At 36.7% G+C, this 26,979-nt stretch overlaps 1 protein-coding gene across 6 annotated transcripts; it reads left to right on the top strand.

Annotated features, from left to right (window-relative positions):
* Positions 1–2,839: 2,839 nt before the first annotated feature.
* On the top strand, positions 2,840–26,979 carry TCTN3 (tectonic family member 3). 6 transcript variants are annotated; one of them, XM_074373856.1, is made up of 14 exons: positions 2,840–3,189; positions 3,358–3,481; positions 3,796–3,914; positions 7,016–7,143; positions 7,384–7,492; positions 7,572–7,687; positions 8,200–8,235; positions 8,822–8,902; positions 9,965–10,090; positions 10,953–11,060; positions 11,489–11,583; positions 11,872–12,025; positions 14,882–15,019; positions 26,551–26,979. In XM_074373856.1, the coding sequence occupies exons 1-14, from the start codon at positions 2,913–2,915 to the stop codon at positions 26,785–26,787; spliced, it is 1,848 nt and encodes a 615-aa protein (XP_074229957.1). In that variant the 5' UTR covers positions 2,840–2,912; the 3' UTR covers positions 26,788–26,979. The 6 variants fall into 6 exon arrangements, with proteins under 6 accessions (XP_074229957.1, XP_074229959.1, XP_074229958.1 ...); XM_074373860.1 differs by having other exon boundaries at positions 3,127–3,265; XM_074373858.1 differs by lacking the exon at positions 9,965–10,090.

The following is a 26,979-nucleotide window of genomic DNA, read 5'->3' on the forward strand; positions in this document are numbered from 1 at the left end:
CTTTAGCAATTCCTTGTGTGGGTCTGTAACAAAAATTTTTTTTTAAATTTTTGTTTTCTAAACACTTTTTTTATCTTCATTTTTGAAGAATATTTTGCTGGATATAAAAGTCTAGGTTAACTTCTTTTTTTAAAATTTTTTTTTATTGAGTTATAATCATTTTACAATGTTGTATTAGGTTAACTTCTTTTAAGACATTATTCCATTTTTCATGGCTTAGCTTATTTCTGTTAAAAAGTCAGATGTGAGTCATTGTTGCTCTTTTAAAGGTAATACATCTTTTTTAACCTATACTTTTGTAGATTTGCGGAGGAGAAAATGTTGGATATGCAACTTGATAAGGGGAGCTGGTACCAGTCTTCAAGATGTGGGGGCCGCTCTCTTCCTTCTAGATGCCAAAGCCAACCAGGATTCAGTCCTGTCTTTTTAACAAAAGTGCCTACATGGACTGCCCCTGCCCCCTTTAGGAGCAAGTTCTTCTACTCACTCCAGGCACATGGGAGCAAGGTTGAAAGGCTAACCTACCTGGATCTTCCTACAGTGGTACCTGAATCAATAACTCACTTGTCCAAAGGCCTTACTGATATCAATAGCTCCTTTCTGTGTGCTTAGAACACCCCCAAGAGCCACTCCTACGTGTATATTAAGCCTCTGCTTATGCAACTTTTGTTTGTCCAACTACAATCCAAACCCATCTGCCTTCTATTTTTCAAAGATTGTCATAATGTCTGGGAGCACTCCTTTATGTTTTTCAATATCAACATACGTGCATGGATGCACCTATGTGTGTATTCATCTAACTTTCCTCTAATATTTAGAGATTCTGGAAAGCAGAGAGGAGCCAGGAAAGGTTATAACTTGTTCTTAGTCTGCCATCTTGACTCAGTCTCTTGGCTAAATTTCTAAGCACATATTGAACTCTTTTAATACCAAACAGCTGCTAGTATCATATGATCTTATTTGGAAATCTCTTCTTCTGAGGTGATATCATATTAAGCTATTTCAGTTTAAGACTCAATCCTCATGTTAAAATTGGCATCTGTATGACACATGTGAATAAATTTCATTGTCCTTCCTCAAAATTATCTTTCAGATTTTAATATACCTGAAAAGAACTGAGAGTTCCATTTTATAGATTCCTATAAACAGATCACAATATGAAAATATTTTTGCTCAACTATAACAAAAAAGAAAAAGAAGTATTTTAAAAATATGTAAAGTGCTAAAATTCAAAAATAAAAAAGCAACTCAGAAATTCTGAAATGTTATTTCCCTACACTCAACCCTGAAATTACTTTAATCAACAGTCTCTTTTGCCAACACTAATAAATTCAGTATTAACTTATCACTGATTTACCACTGATTGAGGATTACAGAGTGAAATGAAAGTTTGGAAACCTAAAATGGTCCCCAATTGGTTATACAATAGAAACTTTATATAAAGAAATGCAATCCTGAAATAATGTAAACACTAAATACTCATGAGTTAAATCTAAAGAGTTCAACAAAACAATCTTTTAAAAAATATTTAATGCATATCTAATATCTCCTAGGCACTGCTCTCGGCATGGGATACAATCAGTGAACAAAGCAGACAAAACCCTCTGTTTTGTGGAGCTTATATGCCAGTAAATACATACAATTTGAATAATATGAACTTAGCCTTTTCCTACAAAAATTACTAATAAGGTAGATAAATAATTTATGCCTAAACACAAATATAAATATCTCTTAGAGCAGTCCATCATACATATGTTTGAAACATTTATAACACAGAGATATATCTAGCTACTGACTTCAAAACACCAGTATAGCAATATCTTGTCAGAGAATGTGAGCAAGGTCAGGTGTCCTAAAATTTATCTGCCTAAGTGTTTCACTTGGAAAATTAGGTATTGGCTAGATTTTGGGTAAGTGTATTAGATTTTAGATAACTCTGAACAGATCTTAATTTACATCCCCAAACCAAGCAATTGAAATAATCCTGTGCAGACTGAGGAAAACACTCGATCTAGCAGGAACAAGATTTTGATCCAGTATGCTAGCTACTGTATATGAGTCACATGTGGTTACTTAACTTTGGGTTGAAATTTTAAAATTCACCTCCTCAGTCACATAAGCCACATTTCAAGTGTGCAGTAGCCAAACATAGCCTGTGGCTGCCATTTTGAACAGTGCAGATATAGAACATTTCCCATACTGCAGAAAGTTCTATTGAACAGTGCTGCTCTAGAGAATCAGAAGAGGCACACCACTCCTGGGAAAAACCGAAACTTTCTAAAGAGGGCTACAAAAAGTGACAATTTATAATAGCAAAAAATGTCTTCTTCCCCATCCCCTGGCTATTTTTTAAATTAAAAAAAATTCTCAACATTAAAATTCAAGGAGCTGAATCTTTCTAATGTTTCCTCCAAAATACTAAAGCTAGATGAGACTTTTTTAAAGGTATGTGACCTTCGGTGTATTTTCCTCCCTGAGACTATTGTGCTTCTTTAGAAAGGATTCTCACCGTTAGACTCCGGGATGAAAAAGATATGCAAGTCTAGTTCCAGGCTCTGGGATTTCCCTCCATCAAGGAAGGACTCAGTCCACTGGGCCGCGAAGTCTGCGCTTGCACCCCTGGGCCTTCGGCTGAACTCCTACTGCCACTTAGCGGAGAAGAGAGGCATGGGCTCTTTCACCAATTTGGCGGTTGCCAAGCGACAGAGGTTCTGCCAGGCCGGAGGAGGAGGGCGCGGACTGAAAGATGCTGAGGGATCTGTAACAACATCGCCTTCTATTGGCTGAAGAGCTCCCAGCCGTCGTCATGAGCCAATGAGCAGACGCATACGGATGACGTCAGACGCCATACGCCTCCTCCCACCCACGCTCTAGCGACGCGTCTGGCGACCGCCTAAACTCACCTCTGACCGATGCAGGTTCTCGACAGTCCCATGTGCATCTCGCAGCTCGCGCTACTGCAGGTGTTCTTCCTAATGGTGCCCCCGGGCGTCCGGCCTCAGCCATCTTTCTCCCCGTCTGGGGCAGTGCCCACTCCTTCAGACCTGGGGCCAGGGACGCAGGTCGGGACCCTTCAGTCATTCTCCGAGGGCACTGAAACTCCCTGGGCAGTGCCTGGGATCTCTACAGTGGGCCCTACTGTCGTGACCACCTCGGCGCCTGGGAATAGGACCGTGGACCTTTTCCCAGGTGAGGGGAGGGGATGTGGGAGTGGAAACTACTGACTTAGATCCAAAATTCTGTGAACAAAGTGACTTGCCACAAAGTAAAGGGTCTGTCGGGAGAGGAGGAATTAACACTTGGAAGAGTGTGGGGATCCTCATCCTGTTCGCTCTGCTTTATGTTGTACTTTCATAGTCTTACCGATCTGTGTCTGTGACTTGACACCTGGTGCCTGCGATATTAATTGCTGCTGCGACAGGGATTGCTATCTTCTCCATCCGAGGACGGTTTTCTCCTTTTGCCTTCCAGGCAGCGTGAGGTGAGCTTCGATGCTCGGGTTGAACCTCGAAGGGAATTGGGGCCCTAGAATAACATTTGGACGTAGGAAGAGTTAGCCTTCGTGCCTCCCACCCCCAGTTCCACTCCTTGAAGTGGAACTATCTTGGTTTTCACCAGGAGCACACTTCTTCAAATTCTCTAGAACAGGGCTGTCCAATAGAATCGGACCTTGGTGTTGTCCAGTGGCTGCCCAAGGAGTCCTCTCTTTGGCATCCGACTAACTTCCCTGGGGCACCTTCTTGGGACCTAACCATCCTTCTAAATGTATCTATTCTCCCTCCTATTTCCTCACAGGTCTTCGCATTGGGTGTGTGTGGACAACTCTCTTATCTTCAGGAGTAATTCCCCATTTCCTTCAAGGGTTTTCATGGATTCAAATGGAATTAGGCAGTTTTGTGTCCATGTGAACAACTGTGAGTAGAAATATGTTGGCTGTCCTTATTGCCTAACACCGAGAATTGGCTTTGCTTCTGGCCTTTTTTTTTTCTTTTCTGATTTTTAAACTCTTTTTTCCCCTGTGAATCTCTATCATCCTCCCTCCCCTACCTTTCCCACTGCGCCCTTTTTCTTTCTCTTATTAGTGAACATTGGCAATCTCTTATGCCCTATTGGCTATGATTCAGAAAACTCATACAGAACTCTAATTTCAGTCACCCCTCTCAGCTCAGATAATTACAGATAGACTATATCCCCCACTTGCTACAATCTCATGAAAGCACTCACTGAATCCCCCCAGTGCCTGACATAGGTGGTACCAAGTCATACTTGAATGAATGACTTTGACAGATGAGTCTGTATCAACCTTATTTTTATTTCATGAGGCAACAGCATAAGGAAAGAGCATTAGTCTTGGGTCTCAGCCCTCTATTTATTTACTGGGTGCACAATCTTGGATAGATCATATAGCATTTCCAGGCTTATTTCTCAACTGCAAAATGAGAAATAGTATCAGTAGCCCTGAATATGAAAGTGCTCTATAACTGTAGAGTGCAATAAAAATGAAAGAGAGTTATTAAGATTTTTAAATAGACTTAGAAATTTACTAGTGATGACTTTAACATTTCTAAAGATGTACATCTAATACATTTTAAAATTTATTATCTAAGAAGCAAAATAATGGTCTTACACAAAGTAGATTTAAATGTCCTTTACAGCTTATCCTGATTGCATCTGCCTATTAGAAAATAAATTGCAAAACTATATTTGTTTCAGAAAATAACCAATTTTCGGTTTGGGGGGACTTGAATTTGGAAGCAGTTATCAGGAGCCTTACAGGTTGTGAGAAGGTAAAAGGAGCAAGGCAAATGCTCCATTTTAAAATAAGGCTGCGGCTGCCCCATTCTTTCCAAATCTCCCAGTGCCTTCTAGTTCTAGCCTATGAACATGCTCCAGGGATATCGCAGTAGCATTCAGCTGATGCTCCCTGCTTCTAATCCTCCTCCTCCCACGCCGTACTGCACGCTGTTTCCAGACCAGTGTTTCTGAACTTTCTTTGCCTAACCACTCCTGAGAAACCATCCCTTAGAACTTACAGGATACTTTGAATTGTTGTCACCTTATAAGAACATCATATCTCCTCAGGTAAATTGTCAGCACATGGAAAGAACGGAACATATCTTTGCCCACAGTAAGGGACATTATTCGTCAAAGGCTACGCAACATGATAGAGTCAGAAAAACCGTACTCCAGGAATCAGGAGATCTGTGATTTACTCCTTGCTCTACCAGATGGCTCTGTGGCCTTTTGCAACAGATCCGAATTTTCTAATGGGAATGCGTTAGATGGTCTTCTGCATCTGAAATTGTGTTAGTCTAAGTCAAAATACCATTAAGTTCTGTTGGGTGTAATATATCATATATGATGGTAGAAATTTTAGGCAAAAATTCTATTTATCCTTAGCCTATTCTCATCTGCATTATCACTGCTTACCATCACTACCACCAATATCCTTGCACTAAAGTGGGAGACAAAATGTTAACTTCCTCTTATTCTTTTAAGCCATTAAGAAATACCCAGAAGGGTATTTGCCATCTCAACTTATCTTCTTTCTTTGCTTAACTTGAACTTTTCTTTCATTTATAAAGATAGAAATCACTAATTATATTTTTAATGAGATGAGTATTTCTTCAATGTGGTTTTCAGGATATGAGTTCTGAAGGTTATATTAAACAGCTCCTGAAAGCTTCAAAATTTGAAGACTTTGGATCAGAGATGGAAGAAGGTGGTCTGCAGACCAGCAGCATTAGCATCACCTTTTCCAGAGCAAGGATTTTCAGCCTCTAATATGCACACATATTATTACCTGGAGGTCTTGTTAACATGCACATTCTGACTCAGTAGGTCTGGAGAGTGGCTTAATATTCTGAGTTTGTAATAACCTCTCCAGTGATGCTTGGTCTGCTAGTCTGTGCACCACATTTTGAGTAACAAAGATTTAGGAAATACACTGAAAGAGAGCAGTCTGAAAGGCCCCAGAATTGAGAATTATCTTCATTTCACGTTCCATCAGAAAGCTGAAAGTCAAGATTAAGACTTTGTGGTTGCAGAGGATAAAGGTCAAGCTTATGTAATGTGGCATCTTCATTAACATTCAGTGATGCAGGTCTTTATTCCCTTTTGAATCTGTCCAAATGACAATAATTATAAAGAATGAAAGGCACTAGTATGGGCCGTGTTTTTGCTTTGTGGTAAAGCAGAGTGTTGTCCATCACAGGCCACTCTCTGGGCAGGGGACAATGCCAGAGGCCTTTTCCTACCACTCTTTCCTGGTTCTAAAGTGCCATAAGGAGATGGCTGCAGGAGCTTGGACAGATTTATACATTGCTGTAATAGGAATTACAGAATTCTTGCAGAAAATACTCTTTGTGGGTATTTGAAATCTTGAATGTAGAAATTATAAAGTGAAAGGAACAAAATATGACAAATTCATATACTTGAAAGTTGGTACTTATTATGAGGACTGGTCAGTTGAATTTTTGAGGAAACTGGAAGACTTGGAAAAGACAAATATTGTCTCCAACTCTGCCGTGTTCCTGTGGAAACAGTACCATTTTGTTGTACTTGAGACTCATCTGGTATGGGGCAAATGTGAGCATTATTGAGACTCCTATTTTTATCACAAATTGCTACTCGTACACATTCCTGGCATCAGAGACTTGGAACTGACTGATCTTAATACTAAAACAATAATTCAATTAACAGATTACAAATCAATTATAAGGTGATAGAAATCATAATCATTATTAACTTTCAAGATGGAGTATTGGGAACCTTCTGGGAAAATGTTCTATAACTTAATCTGAGTGGTAGTAATAAGAGTACTAAGAGTAATAAGAGTAAATGTTTAAAAATTCTTTGAATTTATGCTTAAGATTAGTGCATTTGCATACTTTACTGGGTATATTTTATGCTTCAATAAAAGTGTTTTTAAAGATTAGTTTCTTGGTGTGCCGGATATTTAAAAATGAATGATTTTCTTTTATCTAAACCCCTTTTCTTTTTAAAAATATTTTAGCAAAATTAAACTATTTCCAGAAGCTGCAAACGGTCGATGCAACCAACTTCCAGGCCCTGGCTACAGAGTTTGGAGGTGAATCATTCACTTCAACATTCCAAACCCAGTTGCCACCACCTTTTTACAGGGTGAGCCTAGGGGCGGGGGAGGAATTGTTTGGTTTGGTGTTTCCCCTCATGCTGACAGTTGACCAGGTATCTTTAAGGTACTCACCTGCAAATAAGTAAGCCATTGTCAGCTTTTTTGGAGTATTTGCAGTATTGTCCACGTTAAAAAGCTATTGAGTTAACTTTTGTTTCTACTTTTTCTTTCCTGGTGGAGTTCAGTCCATTCTCACTGTAAATAATTTTCTGCTCTGCTTTGTTTAGGCTGGGGACCCCATTCTGACATACTTCCCCCAGTGGTCTGTAATGGGTTTGCTAAGGCAGCCTGCAGGAGTCGGAGCTGGGGGACTCTGTGCTGAGAGCAATCCTGCAGGTGAGTCCAGAGCACAAGTGCCAGCCTTTTTGTTCAGTTTGAAATAGGCTTTCTCATTTACCACTCCCTTAATTCTAAGGTTTCTTGGAGAGTAAAAGTACAACCTGTGCTCGTTTCTTCAAGAATCTGGCAGATAGCTGTACCTTGGATCCTGCCCTCGATGCTGCCTCTTACTATAACTTCACAGTCTTGAAGGTGGGTGTCCCTTCTCTCCCCACAGTCACTACTGTGTGCTTAAATTCATCATGCTTGCCACTCTTGGACTGTGGGAAGAGCACTGAACTGGAAGTCACAATGCGCAAGAGCTTCATGAAAGGTAGAGGGCCTGGAACTCTGTCATCTGAAGAAAGATGAAAGAATTAGTGGTAGATAGCCAGGATAAGAGATTCTCACCCTCCTGCCTAATGGAACTGGCTAGGGAAGGTAGGAGGAGGTGACATCTTACTGTTTCACCAAAACTTCGCTTTTGTGGTTTGTTAGAGCTCTGCTCTGAGTGGTTGAGCATCGCAGTCCATCCAGCCTCCCTTCAGCCCTCCTCCTGGCATTTTAGTCTAAGGAAGAGTCAGGTAGAAAAGACGAAGTGAGCCATTCAAATATGTTGATTCCCGACCCCTACCCCCTCACCACCAGTACGTGAACCCACAGGCTCCTGGAGATTTTCTGTAAGACATATGCACATTCATGACCCTGCTGTTCTCTTACGCTAGGTTCCAAGAGGTGTGAGTGATCCACAGAATACAAAGGTATGATTGTTTATTGAAGGTTTATCAGGAAAAAGGAAAGAGAATATTTGGTCCCTTTGCATCTGAGGCAATTTCACTCTAGATTGTAATGGTGAAAGAGAATGTGTGTGTGTGATGTATCAAACTGTTCAAGTAGAATCTAAAACAATGTTTTCCCATGTGTGTTCTATATAATTCATAAGCACCCTATGAATTAAGAATTGATAAGGTATTAGGTAAGTTTGAGAAACATTGTGTTAAATGAAGCTAAACGCTGTATTTGAGGTGGCCTTCTTAGAGTCTTTAACATTTATTGCTAGAGGGCCTTATTAATCTCCAAGAGAGGAAGTGTCAGATATAGTATTTCTAAAACTTATTTGACCATGGAACCTTTATTTTATATCTAATAGAAGTAATATTCCAAAAAATACGTTTTGAGAAGTGCTGAATTAGAATGACTTTTGAACTTAAGTTGTATGTAGACTGGCAATAGACAGAGAGAGGACAGTGATGGTCAAGAAGGGAAAGTATTCATTTCAGCATGCTATGCGGGTAGAAGAGAAAGTGCTGCTTTCAATTTTGATTGATTTCCCTCTTTCCCTTCTAGTTTCAGGTGCCTGTAACACTTGTCTCACAGGCTGGCTCTCCTCTCTTGGCTGGAAACACCTGTCAGAATGTTGTTTCCCAGGTAGGGACACTGACCTCAGATTCTGGACTAATGTATGTTGATTGGCATTACCAGAGATGCTCCATCTTCCATTAAGTACCAGAGCAGCCCCACATGAATTTTTGTGCATTACCCGAAACTTAACACATCAAAAACTGAGCCCACCACCTTCCTCCCTACTGTGTTTCAGTTATTTCCATTGCTATTGTCCTCCAGCATTTCACATCTACAACATTAAGATTATTTCTGACTACTCTTGGTTTGCCCATGTACAGTCTGTTACGGTTTTTACTGATCGCAGTTTCTTTTGTTGACAAAATCAGTATCATCTGAAAATCTGAAATAGACTAGTCAGCTTCTTTTCCTCTACTCTCTCTCTTCTAATCAACCTACAAAAGTAAGAATTATCATAATAGCATCATTTTAAAACTATGCTCAGAAATCTAAGGTTACCGTCACTTGTTTATGACATCCATCTCCAGCCACTATCTTTATTCAGCCTCAGACACTGTGACAGCCCAGTAAACCGGGTTTCCATTCCATGCTCACCTCTGCCTCTGCTTCTGCTCACCTCTGTACACAATCAAAACTTATTTTTCTTCCCTTTCAGCTCTTACCATAAACTCACCTGTCCCATGAACTCTTTCAAGAGCTCACTCTAATCTCTTTTTTCATGTGGAGATATAATATGAAGTCAACTTTATCTTTTCATGGTATTTTTAAGATTACTTTTTAGTCTCCCTCATCCAGTTATTTTTTTAAATTGAGATATAATTGATGTATAGCATTGTATTAGTATTAGGTGTACAACATACTGATTTAATGTATGTATGTACTGTGAAATGAATGAGTTTAGTTAACATTCATCACCACATATAATCACAATTTTTTTCTTACCGTAAAACTTTTATGATCTGTTCTCTTAGCAACTTGCAAATATATAATGCAATATTGTTAACTACAGTCACTGTGCTGTACCCTCATTCAGTTATAGTAAAACCCTTCAAGACAGAAGATCTTCTGCCCTAAACATAGTTGGCCCACTAAATAATTTTAATAATTGATTCTACGTTTGTATTTCAGGTCATCTATGAGATAGAGACTAATGGGACTTTTGGAATCCAGAAAGTCTCCGTCAGTTTTGGACAAACAAACCTGACTGTCAAGCCAGGCACTTCCTTACAGCAACACTTCATCATTCGCTACAGGGTTAGGTCCCTTCTATAGGGAATGGAGAGGGAAAGATATATATTTCTTTGCTTCTCTAACACATGCGAGAGAGAATAAGAACATGAAGGCCTAGTTCAATCTGTCAAATAAAGCTTTGACATTTAATATTCCATAATTTAACTACAGGTGATAAGGATTCAACAATGTTCATTCATTAACATGTTCTCTGAGTCTCTGGTCCCCAACAAAGCAGGACTACAATCACAAATCCAAATTCTTTTTTTTAAATGGTCATTTTAAATCATAAACTCAGCTAACATCCTGCAGAAATTATCTAGCTTTTTTCACCTTTCTGGGCATTCAGTGTTTCATTCATTTCCAACTTAATCCACGTTTCCAGTCTCAATTGCTACCTTTTGACTTTTACTTATTTCTTTCTGAACCCAGCAGAGTCCAGATTCTTCTCAACTCTACCCTTAAGTGATTAACCAAATCCCATGTCTCTCAGAGTTCATCTCTGGAACATCTGTAGTTAATTAAAATATTATTTCTAAATTACATTTAAATTCCTCTAGTTCAGCCAGCCTGAACATAGCCATAAATTAATAGTAATTTTTGAGAAACAGGACTGAGAGATTATTGATAGATCTTTAGTTATAATCCTTAGTAGAAGTAGCATACAGTGAATTTCAATGTTCAGATCCTCAGGATTTATTTTAGTGAATAAAAAAAAGTAAAAGACACTGGAGTAGAAATTTCTGCAAAATGCTGTGTAAGGAAGCCAAATTGTTCATTGCAGCTAGCCTACAGCACTGCCTTAAGGGTGGGTATGAAGCCACACAGTGGAAGGTGGGAGAGCGTGCCTTTCTCCATAATTGACTTTTCTTCACTCTTTCTGCAGGCTTCTCAACAGAGTGCAGCTGCTTTTGTTACTGGTCCTAGAAGTGGGAATCCTGGCTATATTGTTGGGAAGCCACTCTTGGCTCTAACTGGTGATAAAAGACACTCGGTATCTTTTTGGATCTGTGTGGCCTCTTACGGCCTAATGAGAAAAGCTTTAGCTACTGACCTTGGATTTTCCAATTCTGAGGTTCCCCGTTTTTTAGTTATTTAGGACTTCCTTTACCAAACCATTAAGGTATTATGTTCTCAAATATTGATGCTACCAAAGACTTTAGAACTTGTGTTAGACTAGCTAAGGATGAGGATCCTCACTGACTTACTTGTTTTAATGAAATATTTATATGCTGGTGCGTGGTCATCCATTTTTGGAAAAACCATAATTGTCTCTGTTTTTTAATTGCTAGAGGAAAAAAATTTGTGACTTGAATAAGATGATATTAATAAAGTATAGTGTTAAGGAAACAATAAGACCATAAAATTGCCAATCTGCCTACTTTTTTTCTGTTACAATCTCCTTGACCATTGCTTTCTCAGATGACCCTCTTACAGAGTCAGGGTGATGGAACTTGCTCTGTTAAGAGACACGAAGTACAGTTTGGAGTGAATGCAATATCTGGATGCAAGCTCAGGTAATTCTTTGTTTCCACATCATTTCCACAATTTTGTCTCTGTCTGTAGGGAATACATTGATGTGGCAACTTTTATATTGTGAATCAGAATTCAGAGAATGCTACTTAGGAATAGTCTTTAAATAATATGAATATAGTTGAGAGTTTTTTGACAGTTTTTTATACCTACTAAGGACTATTTCCTCTAATTTATAATATCATTTCTAATGTTTGTATGTGTATACTAATATGGTTATATTGTTATATGAGCATTGATTGGACTCCAGCCTCCATGGTGTTTCATTTCAGGCTAAAAAGGGTGGACTGCAGCCACTTGCAGCAGGAGATTTATCATACTCTTCACGGAAGGCCCAGACCAGAGCACGTTGCCATCTTTGGTAACGCTGACCCAGCCCAGAAGGGAGCATGGACTAGGATCCTCAGCAGGAACTGCAGTGTTTCAGTAAGGAGAGAGACACACATTCTCACTGACACTCCCTTTCCTCTTTTGTTTATTAAAATTAAAACCAGCCCTGTTTCCTTAGATGATGTGGTTGTCATAGAAGAAAGATAGTGTGGTTGTCATAAAAGAATGTAAGAAATTGTGCCCATTTGAAGTCTTTTTTTTCCGGTTAGGTTTATACGTAAGGTACTTTCCTTATTTGGAGAAAAATTTGACCATAGGAAAACTAGAGTATGCTCTGTGGTTCAAAATCAACCTTACTCATGAGAGAAGAATAAACTAAATACACTTCATATGTATTTCAGATATTATCTTATATTCTTGAATATTTGGTCAGCGCAGATTCTTTGAGGTTGAAATTGTGTTCTTTCTGTTGTTATAAAAACTTACTTTTTTACATTTACATTTAGTAAAAATATATTAACAGGTTAAAAATTCAAACCATGTAGAATAATGTTAAATGAAAAGAACCTCAACACCCGCTGCCCCTGAAGAAACCTCATTTAGCTGTTTCTGTTTTTACTTTTTCTAGTAGCCTGCTACGTCAGTGCTCAGGAGGTGTATCTCTTAATTCCAGTCTAAGTAAAATGAGGGAATCTGTATGTGTCTAAGTAAAATAAAGTCTGTCTTCTTCCTCTTTTGCCTATTGCCTACCTCCTGGCTTTAATCAGTTGTACCTTTAAGTTTATTTCTTTTTATTTAAATTCAAATTGTTTATTTTTCTTAATACATACTTTGCTCAGAATTCAAAAAGTACAAAATAAAACTCTCTCCCAGACACCTCTTCCCTTCCACAGAGGCAAACGAAGTTACTAGTTTTTCCTTCCAGAGATGTTGATGCTAACCCAAGTGAATACTCATATTCTTTTTTTTTAATTCAAATGCTACAATGTCATAAACAGTGCTCTGCACTTTGCTTTGTTGACTTGATCTTCAGAGTTTGTTCCCTATCAGTACATAATAAGCTTCCTCATTCTTTGCATAGTATAGTTGCATAGCATTCCATTATATGGATAAGCCTAATTTATTTAGCCAGTTTTATTGGTAAACATTCAAGTTATTTTCAGTCTTTTGCTATTATACACAGTGTAACGTTTTATAACCTGGTTCAAGCACCATTTCATACATGTGAAAATAAACCTGTATGATAAATCCTAGAAGTAGAACTGCTAGATCAAAAGGTGCATGCATTTAAATTTTTAATAAATATTGCCAATTTATTCCCCATACAGATTGTACCAATTTACAGTCCCACCATCCACCTATGAGACAGCTTGTTACCCCATACCCTCATCAGCACTGGGTTATCAAACTTTTAATCTTCGCTCATCTGATAAGTGAAAAATAGCATCCCACTGTAGTTTTATTTTTCTCTTACTTTGAGTAAGGTTGAATATCTTGACATATACGTGAACAATTTGTTTTCTTCACTATGATCTCTTTGTATCTCTTGCCCATTTTTATTGAATTACTGGTCTTATGACTTGTAGGAAATCTTTTGTGTATTTGAAAAATTGGGTCTTTTCTGTAGTATGATTTGTAGATTTTTTTTTCCAGTTTGTCATTTGTCTTTTAACTTTGTTTATGGTTTTTATGCCATGCAGAAGTTGATTTTCATGTTGTGAAGTTTATCAATCTTTTTTTTTCAATTTTTGAGTTTTAGTTCAGACTTTGAAGGACCTTTCTCCTTAGAGATTATTTTCAAAGTGCCCCTTTCCCTTTCTCAGCACTATATGACTTTATTCCTTGTATACTTGTATAACTTATAATCCTTCCTTTTAATGAGCTTGCAGGGATAAGTGGATACATGTACTTGATCCAGCCTTTGGACAACTGAAGTCAGATTGAAATCTCTTAAAACTCATACAGCCACATTGAGGGAGTGTGGTTTTAGATGATACATGGCTGAGTAAAGAAAGGGGATGGTTAGTGACAAGGATTGAGATTATAGTGGAACTACTCTTTATTATTCTTAAACCTACTATTTACATTTTTAAATCACATTTTCAAAGAACATTTGATAACATAGAAAAATGTTCCTAATGTAGATTAAGTGAAAGAAAAAGTTTTTTTAAATACTTGGGACAAACACATGAAAGATATTCAACATCATTAGCTATTAGGGAAATGCAAAACCACAAGGAGATGCCACCTCATAACCACTGGGTCGGCTATAATTTAAAGATGAACAGTAACAAATGTTGGCAAGCATGTGGAGAAACTGGAACCCTCGGACATTGTTGATGGGACTGCAAAATGGTAGAGCCAGTTTGGAAAACAGTTTGACATTTCCATAATAAATTGAACATAAATTTGTCTGTCTTCCCCAATTCCTAGTTTAGACATGTTATTGCCCATGTCTGAGCCTTACTATAAAAAAAAAAATGAAGTTAAAAAAGCACAGGCATACGTGAGGATAGTTTGTATGGGCTAAGTTATAGTAACCTCCTAATTTATGTCTTCACTTTCATCAATCCTTCCTGCATCTTGGAATTACTTCTTCTAGAGTCATAATCTAACCCTCAAATCTCCTTCCTTAGTCTTTCACTGTTCTTGTGTTGAAATACTTTGCTTCAGTCAAGTGGTCTGCTCAAGGCCAGTGCCTGACACATGCCTGGTACATAGGAGACACTCAGTAACTATCCTAATTAATCAGTGACTGCCCCTCAGTGGCATCTTGTGCTGCTGTAGTTGCATACCGTTTTATATGCCATATCTCTACCTAAACTTTCCTCTAAGCCACATTGCCTTCTCTGTTATTGTGTAATGTTTAAGATACAGTGGCTACTTAATGCATGGTAAATGACCATAGGCAATCATCAGCACTTGAAGCAGATCTTCTTTACCCTTCTGCAGGCTATGCGTTGTACTTCCTGCTGTGTCGTACCAGTTTCCCTGGAGATCCAGATATTGTGGGCCTATATAGGCCTCCAGTCCAACCCACAAGCTCATGTGTCAGGAGCCCGATTCCTGTACCAATGCCAGCCCATACAGGTAAGTCGTGACTCATGAAGAACCACCAAGCCCTGCAAAGCCTAGATTGTCTTATCAGCCATTTGATGACCAGATAATTCTTTAACTTCTGAGAGCCAGTTTATGCTATCAGCCAATGTTTGGTTAGACTGAGCTGACACAATTAACTTTCAAGTCTATCCTCCCTGCCTGGTTACTGAAATTAGCATGTTTCCATGGTGAATACAATCTATATCCTTTTTTACCCCTGTGTTTTGTTTTGTTTTGTTTAATTTCATGAGACTGGACTATAGTATAGGTTAGTTTCTTTTAAATTATTATACCGCAATTACTATACTGGTTGATTCAACCAGAGAAAAGACTTTCTATAATGGTATTCAGTATGATGGTCACATGTTTATTAGAGTTTCTGAACCTATTGATTGTTAAAGTTACTTCTGTGACTAGTTTGTAGTCATCAATTCTTGTTTGATTGTGCTCCAATAAAATAAATAATTTTAATATGTAGTAAACATATTCTTGATCTTTATGATGTGCCTAAGACAGCTTTAGCATCTGCCTTGGTTTTAGAACCTAACCTTTAGCTTTAGAGGTTCAAAAACAGAAATGATTAGGTCCTGGTAAACTGATTCATGTATAAACTGGTATGCCAGTTTATATTAAAACTAATTGAAATTATTACCTCTAAGTCATTGCATTTACATCCCAGAGAAGAAAGAAAGTAGAGACTACATTTCGGTCAGAAGTAAAATGTCTTTAGCTCCTCCCTCACAACAGAGTTGTCAAGCCTTAGCTCTTTATGCCTATAAATGTGTTAAAACTCAGGTTGCTAGAAACTGTGTTGATAAGAACATTCTATTCTCTCTGTGCTGGTTTACTGAATAAAATAGAACTCTTTCTGTAAGAGTCATTTAATCTGTTACAGATACTGCACTGAATCTATTGTTTTATTTTTATGAACTGTATCTTTATTTATGAATACCTGTGTAGTTTGGGAAGATACCTATAGAATTGTTCTTTTTATTCCCCTAAATCTCTGGCTCTTTTAGGCATGGAAGCTGCTCAGTGCCTCTTTCTTGTCTAGATATTTTTAATCATTATCTTTTTCTAGTATTTAGTAGAGGTTAGCTTTTCAGGCTAGTCTGTCCCCTCTACAAAATCACTCTTGCAGTCATTGACATCTAACTGTCCTAAGTGGTTGACAGTTGAAAATTTCAGCTGTCCTTCATTCATGCATAACTGAAGACACAGTATCTATTCCAATGATAGAGTAAAAATTAACTGTTGAGTTTATTGAGGGGTCATATGGCATATACAAAATCATGTACCTTAGAGTGATTTGAAGGATTTGCAAAGGTAATTTTGCCTATACAGAAATGTTCACTTTAAGGGCTGACTTGAGAAGCTCACTTCCATGAAAGATGCTATGCCCCTGTAAAAGTAAAAGGAGTTATGAAACACTGGTGTCATATCACAAAAAAAGTTAAGCAAGTGCAATTATTTCTTTCTATAATAGATAATTTTATTATCTGTATTGAAAGATTTTTTTTGTTTTACTTCTTCAATCTTGACTGGAAATTTTCTCCTGCAGTCACATAAACATACTCACTTTTTCTTTTTGCATTTATGCTGATTATTTGTCCTTAACTTTAAACCACTTCCCTTATCCACACAGGCTTGTCTTTTAAGACCTCCTGTGAAATTTCTTTCTCATCATAGCAAGAGCCTGTTCAAAGAAAGCTAGTGTACATATTCCAAAGCTTCTAAAATAAAAAGAAGAGTTACACTTGCTGAAGAAGGTGTATCTTCTGCAATTCTTCTCCCAACCCCACCAGCCACCCTTTGAAAGGTTGTAGTCGACATTGATCTGACCCACGCAATGTCAGTCAACTTAGTGTGTCTAAGTATGTTTAAATTCCTCTCACTTTAAAAAGAGAAGGAGCAAAATTTTTGAAATGTTCCCAAGAACATACTACAAAATGGGGAAGATTTTAAGCAAAACACTGTATGACTTCCCTGTCTTCTTGTATGATAATAATAATAGCAAAACATTTATTGAACATTTACTCTGTGACAGGCACTATTTTTTATAAGTGTTTTTTTTTAATAAATACTGAATTCTCAAATCTATGAAATAAATAGGATTTATTTACATGGTACTCTGCTGCTTATGTTTTTGTTCTAATTGGACCTTTAAAGGGATCATTAAGTTTGGGGCTTAATAAAATATATCTTTTTTTTTTGTCTGAATATAAACTTCTTTTTCAACTTAAAGAAGAAAATATATCTCAAGGAAAAAACAACCAGTTTTACAGAATATTTTGGCTCTGTTAAAACCAAAATAATGAGAGTGAAAAGAACAACATAGCATCACAGGATTAAGGCTCTGAACCTTTTCTGGAATTATAATATTCAATTCATTTGTATCTTTAAGTGGATCATCATTTTGGGATTATCTGGGAGACCTGTTGCCTGAAGTTGAGGGTGGTAATTAAGAGCATGGGCATTGAATCTGACAGACCTAGGTCCAAATTAAGTTCTTTTTATTTCTCTAAATCTAAGTATTCTCCTACTTACTATAAAGTGGAGATTAATAATAATACTACGGGTTGTGCAGATTATATGAGATCATAAAATAAAACATTTAACAAATTTCCTGGCACATAGTGAATATTAAATATTGCTCATCATATTGTCATTTTATTGTCATATCTTTTTTTGTTTCAAATTTCCTTAGAAATAGCATATCAAATAGGTTTAGAGCAAAACACAAGAGATAAGCAGGCATTAGAGCAGTGTTTCTCAACTTTTGTTGGCTATCACCCATGGTAAGAAATATATTTTACATCAAAATCCAGCTTATAATACACACATATATAAAACTGAAAGAAAATTTTTATGAAATAATATCTTTATGCAACATTCTCTGTGATATTGTCTATTCTGTCATAGTTTATTATGTGACCTTTTTTACAGCTAGACACTAGTGGGTCACAGTTTGAAATTTGAAAAACACTTTTAGAGAATCTGACTACATTTCAAAGCTGATTATACTGTTTTATTTAATAAATGCCTTTTATTCATTGTAACTGAAAGTTGGGGAGGAGGGGAGGATATAGCTCAGTGGTAGAGTATGTGGTTAGCATGCACAAGGTCTTGGGTTCAATCCCCTGTACCTCCATCAAATAAATAAACCTAATTACCTCCCTCCTCCAAAAAAAAAAAAAAAAAATTGGCAGTGTTCTTTACCTCAATCAAATACCAGATAATAGAAAGACTGCCAGTCTCTCTACCAGTCTGTCTTAGAGGTTTTTAATCTTATGGACCCCACTGAGAATCTGTTGAAAGCTATTGACTTACTGGAAGAATACACAGACACACAGCATTCTTTATATAGTTTCAAGGGATTTAGTGATTTCTTGAAGGTAGGCTAAGAATCTCTGCCATAATCTCTTAATTAAACAGGCAGTATACTAGGAAAGATAAAGAACACTAAACAAAATAAGAATAATTCAACATTAGATTTTAGAAACAATAGCTACAAAAGACAGGACTCGGAAGAGGCTGAATTGGCAACAGAGAGTTCTGTTTCTCTTTTCTGTTGATGTCTTCTAGAATACCAACTGACCTCTCTTCCAAGAAGGGACAACAGTAACACCACCAGTGAACCTGGTTGCTGTGACAGTCAGTAAAGTTTCTATCACTAAAGTCTTTCTTTTTCAAGGATCAGTCAACCACTATTTGCCTCTCTTTCTTAATGAATATTTAGACTATAGAAGTACTTTGCCCCGTTCTGTGATTCTCCATAGTCTGTATAGAACATTACCTAGTTGACTGGGTTGTTTTCTTATCTTATTACCTCTTTTTTTTTTTTTAAGAACTTTGAAAGATATGCTCATTATTTCGTATGTCAAAATATACAGCCACTTAAGATCTTCCCCTGATACACGATGTTTAGCAACATCTACTCTTTCACACATTCACTTTCTTTGATTCATTTGAAAATCTTGATAACTTCATTGACATCTTTAAAACAAGGGAAGGAATTTTAAATTTTTCACTGGATTCTCCCTGAAATATATGTTTTTATATGGAGAAATGATGTATTTGTTATCTGGAAAATATTATATATAAATAATTCACTGATTATTTTTCAGAAATTATTATTCTTAATTTCACTGTTTAAATCATTAATTCTCCTAAAATCATAGTGTTAGTACCAGATATCAGCTAACTCCCTAAAATCATGTACTTATATGAGGAAAGATTAACTTTACATGGGCCTTTACAATATGCTTTATAGTTAAATAAGTTCTCACAATCATAATACTACCATAGCTGATTGTGTTAGATTAAAAGAGACTCATGAATATAACAAACAGATGCAACTCATGTTTGTTTTTGTTTTTTTTTTTTTGCATTGGATTCTGATTTGGACAAACAATTGTAAAGTATATGTTGGGATAGTTGAGAAAATGAATATGGACTATATTTTAGATAGAAAGAAATATTATTAACATGAAAAAGTAGAGGTTCATTTTAAATGTAGATTGTAAAACAGGCTTTTCAGTATGATCTCATATAGTTAAAAATGCATACATTGATCAGTCTGTGTGTATAGATAAAGATACAAGTGTTACTAGTGGTATCTTAGTGATGGAAATATGGTGTTTTTATTTCTTTTAATTCGTCATTATTCTTTAACTTTTTACAATATAATTAACTGCTTTTGTAATAACTAAACTTTCTCAGAATCACTATGTAACTGAACTCAGGCCTGGCTGCTTGCTGCTTAAAAATTAATATTGAGAGGTAATTATTGGTGGAAAGGAAAGTTGCTTTTAAGCAGAAGCAACAATCTGGGGAGATGGTGGACTCAGTGTCCCCAGAAACCAACTCCAAAGATTCTGCTCAGCCAAGAAAGTTTTTAAAGGGAAAAAGAGAAGTAATCTCAGTTAAGCATTGATAGGGGGTCAGAGTCGTCACCATCTCCCACTGCATGCAGGCTTGTCATACAGACTTGTCGACTTCTTGTGATCTTTCTTTAGATGCTGTCTTGTTCACACAGTTTGTTCATGAGATTACTGAAGGGGAAGCTAGGGAGATCTGGCCATCTGTTAATTACTTATTCTCCATTTCTACTTCTTTGATCTATGGAAAGAACCAATAGGTTAGGCAACGTATTGTGTGATCAAATGATCTGAAAGGTGTGCTAGGGCTGAAGATGAGTGGAGCATGGAGTGCCTGGTTTAAAAGTTAGTTACAATATAGCTTTGCTGTGACAATAAAAGCGGTCCCTGCTGAGGGCAATTTCCTACAAAGAGCTGCTTATTACTAGAAAAATACCTAAAATTAACTAGATTTTACTTTAAAGATGAATTTATTTAGTTTCATTCACACTAGCATGAAAAAACGTAAAATACTTAGGAACAAATTTAGCAAAAAGAATGCAAGACTTCTTCACTGTAGAACATTACTGAGAGAAATTATAGGAGAACTAAATAAATGGAGTGGTGTACCATGTTCATGGAGAAGAAAGAAGACTCAATATTAAGATATCTATCCCCAAATAGATCTATAGAATCAATGCAAACCCAAAAAATCCAAGTAGCCATTTTTGTGGAAATTGACAAGCTGATTCTAAAATTTACATGAACATGCCAAGGACTTAGAATAGCCAAAACGATTTTGGAAAAGAACAAAGTTGGAGGACTTACTCTACTGATTTTAGGATTTGCTCTAAATATCAGTATGGTACTGGTAAATGGATAGACAAACAGACCAATGAGACAAATCAGGAGTCCTAAAAATAGATCCATAAATCAATTCAATGGGAAAAGAACTTTTTAAAAAACAGTTGGTGCTGAAAGAGCTGGGTAAAACTGGACTACTGAACAAACATATGGAGGGGGTGGAGAATGAATTAATTCCACACACAAGAAGTATTTGTGCTTCAGTCATAACCCTATACATGAAATCCAGAGTCATAAAGCTTCTAAAAGAAACATGGAAGAATATCTCTACAAATCTAAAGTAGGCAAAAATTTCTTGGACAAAACCCCAAAATCATTAACCATAAAACTAAAAATCTGATGAATTTGATTTCATCAAAATTTAAAATCTCTGCCATCAAAAGATGCCATTATGAAAATGAAAACCCAGGCTTAGTTTGGGAGAAAATATTTCTCAGTGCATTATCTAACAAAAGATCATATCCAGAACATATAAAGAACACCCACAAATAAATAATGCAAGGACAAACACACACACACACACACACACACACACTAAAAAATGGGCAAAATATTTGAACAGATACTATACAAAAGGAGATAAACAAATGACCAATAAACATGAAAAAGTGCTCAACATTGTTAGTCTTCAGAGATACGAAAATTAAAAGCATGAGACATCACTCACTAGAATATACAATAGAATATTCAGCTAAGATCAAAAAGATTGTGATAACGTGAAGTCTTGCAAGAATGTAGAACAGCTGGAGTTCTCATACATTACTAATGGGAATGAAAAGTGGTACAACCATTGGTCTTTTACAAATTCATCTTCCCTATGACCAAGCAATTTTACTCCTGGGTATTTACCCAAAAGAAATTAAAACATATGTACAAAAACAAGACTTGTACAAGAATGTTCATAGCAGCTTAGTCTTCATAGCACAAAACTGGAAACAACCTAAATATCCCTCATCAGGAGAATGGGTAAATTGTGGTATATTCACACAATGGAATACCCAGCAATAAAAATAATGAATTACTGAATCTCAGAAACATTTGTCTTGAGCAAAAAAAGCCAAACACACACAAAAATACACTATAAGATTCCATTTATATGAAGTATAAGAATAGGCAAAACTAATCTTTAGTGATAAAAGCCAGAAAGTGGTTGCTGACAGAGAATAGACTGGAAAAAGTCACAAAGAAACTCTCTGAAATGATGAGCACATTCCAGATCTTGTTTTGGGTGTTGACTTCATAGCTATACAATTGTCAGAACTCATTGAACTGAACATGTAAGATGTGTACATTTTATTGTATATAAATTATACCCTAATAAAAAGTTAAAACAAAAAGACACTTAAGAAAATGGGAGAAAGCCACTGACTAGGGGGGAATTATTTCTAGTACATTTATCTGACAGAGCTCTTGTATTTAAAGAACTCTCACAGCTCAGTTACGAGCTGAAGACGAATCTGTTATAGTCCATAGTCTGAGACATGTAAATACAAAAACATAAATCTAAGAGATGGTATCTACAGCTTTTTATCTAATAGTGATTGTTTTCTTTTCATTTGTACTGATTTGACATAGAAAATGAGTATATATTGTTGGTGATAATTTCTGAAGTTATCATTATTATGATGAAGTTATCATCATATATACCTTAAGTTAGAAATAAATTAAGTCAACCAAAAATAACAGAACTAGATCCATAGTAAAAGAAATGCACTGACTTGGCTATGTGCCTTTTGCTTTAATAAAAGAAATGAGATAACCAGACTTTGAGGGATTTTTTTTTCCAGTGTTCTTCTTGCTGCACATGCTAAACAATGAATTCTCTAATTTTGCTTATACATAACTTTTAAAATGCAAATAAAAACCTTTAGACTTCAGAATTGATGTATAATATACTGAACTGAACTTTGAAACCTTGTTCTTCATGTGGCATTAAAACACAAATTCTAAAATGGGTCAGTAACATTCAGTATTATCCAGTGACCTGGCAAGTGCATTCAAGTTCCTTTTAATTATTGGACTGTCTTTTAGACAGCGCTTGTTCCAAACCTCCACACAAATATAGAGGTTGTATTTTTTACACATGAAGAATAAGCATTTCATATGAAATATTAATAAATATGTGAATAAATGAAGCACAACCTTTAGGGATCCTAATTACAGTGTGGTGGGAAGGATAAGGAGTCAAAGTGATCTATAACTGCAGACTCTTAAATTTTCTACCTTGTGATTTATTTATCTGTTCTATTAGTTCTGTATCTCCAAAATACCTCTACTCATTTGTGCAACAAAAGATCTTTACTGAGTGCCTACCTTGTGTCAAGTATCATGCTTGGTGCTAGGTATAGTGTGGTAGACAAGGCAGGCATCATCCCTCCCTTTATGGAAGGTGTGGAGCAGTACCGAGGTGAGATTTAGAACACTGCTATGGAAATTCTCCAGGAGATGCTGATACCCTGGGTCCAGGTGGGGGCTGTGAGGGCTGCAGGAAGTAGAGTTCAAGGGACTTAAGGCTGTCACAGCTAGGACTTGATCGCTTAGATGTGGAGGTTGAGGGAGAGAATGAGTCAAGGATGATGGATAGAATTTATTTTGGGCATTTCATTCAGTTCTTTTATATGTGGCAGAATAACCCTCATATTTTTCATCCCCTCCCCACCCCTTTTTTTTAATTTGGTTTTGTTTGTTTTAGAAGGCCGCCCTCAAGCTTCTGGAACCCACTTTGCCTGTCAGGTGACTGGAAATATACATCTCCCAGATGGCCCTTAACTAATGACTTAAAGGCCAGGAGTATGAAACCCTTGCCTTAGGCTGGGACCACACAAATTGTTGGGGCTGTGAAGCCTACCTTATAGCTCAGAGTTCCCCTGCGGATTAGGCTAATGCTAGATAATGATATAATTTATCAAATAAATTAGTAATTATCAAATTTATTGTATTAGTAATTATCAAAATAACATAAGCATATTTTTAAAAGCAAAAAATGCCAGGAAAGAGGGTCTATTAAAAAATAAAGTCCTATATCCCTCCTCACCATCCTGCTCTCCAGAAATTAACATGTTTAACTCTTTTACTCTTTCTTCTGGTATTTGCCTCAATCTGTAAGCAATATCATACTCAGTTATCTCTTCATTTTGGAGTTTGTAGATACTGTATTGATGTCCTATTTTCATAGGTGAGTTTAGCTCTGTTACTCTCCTCCTACCCATCCCACCACTCTCCTAATGTAGTTAATATCAAAATGTTTTATTAAATCAATGTTCAGTGTTTCATTATTATGATTACATATTTATGTTGAGCCAAGTAGTTGAATTTTTGAGAAATGCTCATTCTTCCTGAAATTAATAATTACCTCATTTCATTTCTTTAGTTTTCTTTGAGCTAATGGCTAAGACTTCCCCCATACTCCAAAGCTCTATAAAATGCCCCTCGATGCAGTTTTCCAAACAGCTGAACTTGCCAATACTGTTACTTGTTCTACTTTCCCTACATATTTTCTTCAAGGAGACCTCCATAACCTGATGTATAATGGACTAGTTACTGCCCCGCAGTTGTTACGGAACTTTCTTTTACTGTCATCTTGGGGATTCCCCTTGCTTCCTGCTTGTGTTAGAGTCACTGTTTACTAGACAGTACTTTATCATTTTTACTGCTTTACTCTCTTGTTTTGGTAGATCTCAAATTCTTATAACCTCTTTGCTAAAGATAACTTTATTCAACCACCATTGTCATCATCATGATACATAATTGATCATTTGGCTAGGTATAAAATTCTAGACTGAAAATGACTTTCACTCACAATTTTGAAAGCATCCTTCTAGTTTCCAGTACTGCTGTTCAGAAGCCATTTTAAGGTATTATTTTTACTCCTAGTAGTCTGAAGCTTCCACAATATTAGGCCTTGAGTGGGGTTTTTTTCTTCATCTTACCAAACAATTTATGAGGTTTTTTTACTCTTAAAACTCAGTTCTGATAAATTTCAATTATTATTATATGTTTAATAATTTCCTCCCCACTGTTTTCTGTTCTCTTTTTGGAACTCTTGTTAATCTGTTACAGGATCACTAGATTGATTCTCTAATTTTTTTTCTTTTCTCTTATTGTCTACCTCTTTATCTTTTTGTTCTTTCTAGAAGAATTCCTCAACTTTGTCTTTTAGTCTTACTAAATTTCTTTATTTTGGCTATCATATTTTTAATATCTGAGAGCTCTTTCTTATTCTGTTTCTTTTTATAATATACCTTTCTTAAATATTTTTTAACAATTTTAAAATTGTTAACAATTAAACAATTAAAATTTTTAACAATTTTAACAATGTAAAACCAGACTCTTCTATCATGAGGCTACTACCTCAGTTCTAACCACAGTTCTTCATGGGACTGTTTGTAGGTAGTTTAAATTTTGCCCTCCCCCCAAGGCTCTGAAATGAGTCAGAATAGCATACTAATTAAATCAAATCTTAGACAACACTGAACCCAAGGCTGAAAATTTATTCCCTATTCTATTTCATCCCAGACAAGCCATCCCAGTTTATAAAGCTCATCAGGCATTCTGAAATGAGATAAGTAACAAAATTAACACATTTTAATAATGTCAACTGCAAAGATTTGCTCCAAAAATTGAACATATATCTGCTCTCCAATATAAAGTTCCTAGGGAAAAATTAAAGTCCTAACAATCCTCTTTGAAGTTAAAGTCTAAAGAAAGTTTATTACTTATTCTTAAGTAATAAACTCCTCCCCATTTTCTTTGTCAGGTTAGTCTCAGCCAGTCTTCAATGTCTGGCTGGAATCAGGAGCCCCTCTGCAGCTTCAGCCTCAGCTGGCTGTCCTTGGAATGTACGTGGGTCTTTCAGTGCCGCTGAAGTTACATTAGTTCCACTCCAAGTCCCACATGAGCTTTACTGTTTAAGAAAAAAAAAGAACCCAAAGAGCTAATATGACATGTAAGATTATCACAGTACTGGCCCCACATTCATTTATTTTAAAAACATCTGTAGAATGGTTATTCCAGGCAGAGATAACATGTGACATTAGAGCAAAGGAAGGTAGATGGAGAAAATCTTCATTTCTGGTTCAACAAGATAGTTACTTACTGTCATTGTAATAAAAAGTTTGCTTGGTAAGCACAGAGTCAGAACAAAGGGAATTCATTTTAGATAAACATGATTCCAGTCATCAAGCTGCAACCATATCCACCAAAGCTACATCTGTTACATCAGATACTTGGGTCAGCTTGACAGGGTCCCTTTTCCTGGGAGCATCTGTTTCATCTGACTTGAATTGGTGGGTGGTTGTGAGGATCCTTTCTAACCCTGAGATTCTGTGAATCTGATGGGTTATTTATCTACATTGCTGAGTTCTTTGCTTTTTCTATGAAGTTACACATTTCTTTCTACAACAGAAGAATGAATAGAATTGCCACTACTGCTTCCATTAGTACATGTGTACTGTTTCAGAGGCTGGAGCCTTCTGGGACCTGGTAAGGGAGAGGTGCTAAATACATAATAGCAGGAGTTTTGCAGTCTGGCCTTTCTGATATCAGGCAGCTCCCCAGTTGAGGGGAAGCTAGAGTCAGCTAAGTGTAACTGTTCACAGTTCTGGTGTCATGGACTGTTGCTAAAAAATTCATTTCCTTGTGTCTCAATAGAAAGAGAACTACATAGGACCAATGTGGGAGGCACATCTTGCTTAGAGCAATTTGTTTTGAGTCTTTCTTCAGGGAAGTAATAATAGCAGTCAAATTGGAGGGCTTTGATGGGTGCCAAGCTCTGACCTGTCATGCACATTCTTTCTGCAGGATACCCAACATGAAACAGAAGTATCTTTGACAACTGTTGTGACCTTTGTGGACATTACCCAGAAGCCTGAGCCTCCAAGAGGCCAACCCAGGATGGACTGGAAATTGCCATTCGACTTCTTCTTTCCCTTCAAAGTGGCATTCAGCAGAGGAGCAGACTCTCAAAAAGGCTCAGTCTCTCCCATTCTTATCCTGTGTCTCTTACTACTTGGAGTTCTCAACCTAGAGACTAAGTGAAAAAAAGAGAAGAATCAGATTTCGGTTTTCCCTGTGGGAAGTTCTGAGGCAGCCTGCTTATCTTGGCTAAACAGGTTCTCACCTGCTCATGACCAGAGGAGAGCATTTAGGATAACAGAGGACCTAACTAAAGGAATCTTGGTATATGAAAGAAGGGATTTTAGGAAAGCAATAAAAATATTTTATTCATCA

This window comes from Camelus bactrianus, chromosome 11 (genome assembly GCF_048773025.1).
Source record: "Camelus bactrianus isolate YW-2024 breed Bactrian camel chromosome 11, ASM4877302v1, whole genome shotgun sequence".
NCBI classification, from domain to species: domain Eukaryota; kingdom Metazoa; phylum Chordata; class Mammalia; order Artiodactyla; family Camelidae; genus Camelus; species Camelus bactrianus.

Coding starts and splice junctions, on each gene's coding strand:
- TCTN3 (XM_074373856.1), top strand. CDS start 2,913: ATGCAGGTTCTCGACAGTCCCATGTGCATCTCGCAGCTCGCGCTACTG. Junction 7,144..7,383: donor TGCCACCACCTTTTTACAGG/GTGAGCCTAGGG, acceptor TGCTTTGTTTAG/GCTGGGGACCCCATTCTGAC. Junction 12,026..14,881: donor GCAGGAACTGCAGTGTTTCA/GTAAGGAGAGAG, acceptor ACCCTTCTGCAG/GCTATGCGTTGTACTTCCTG.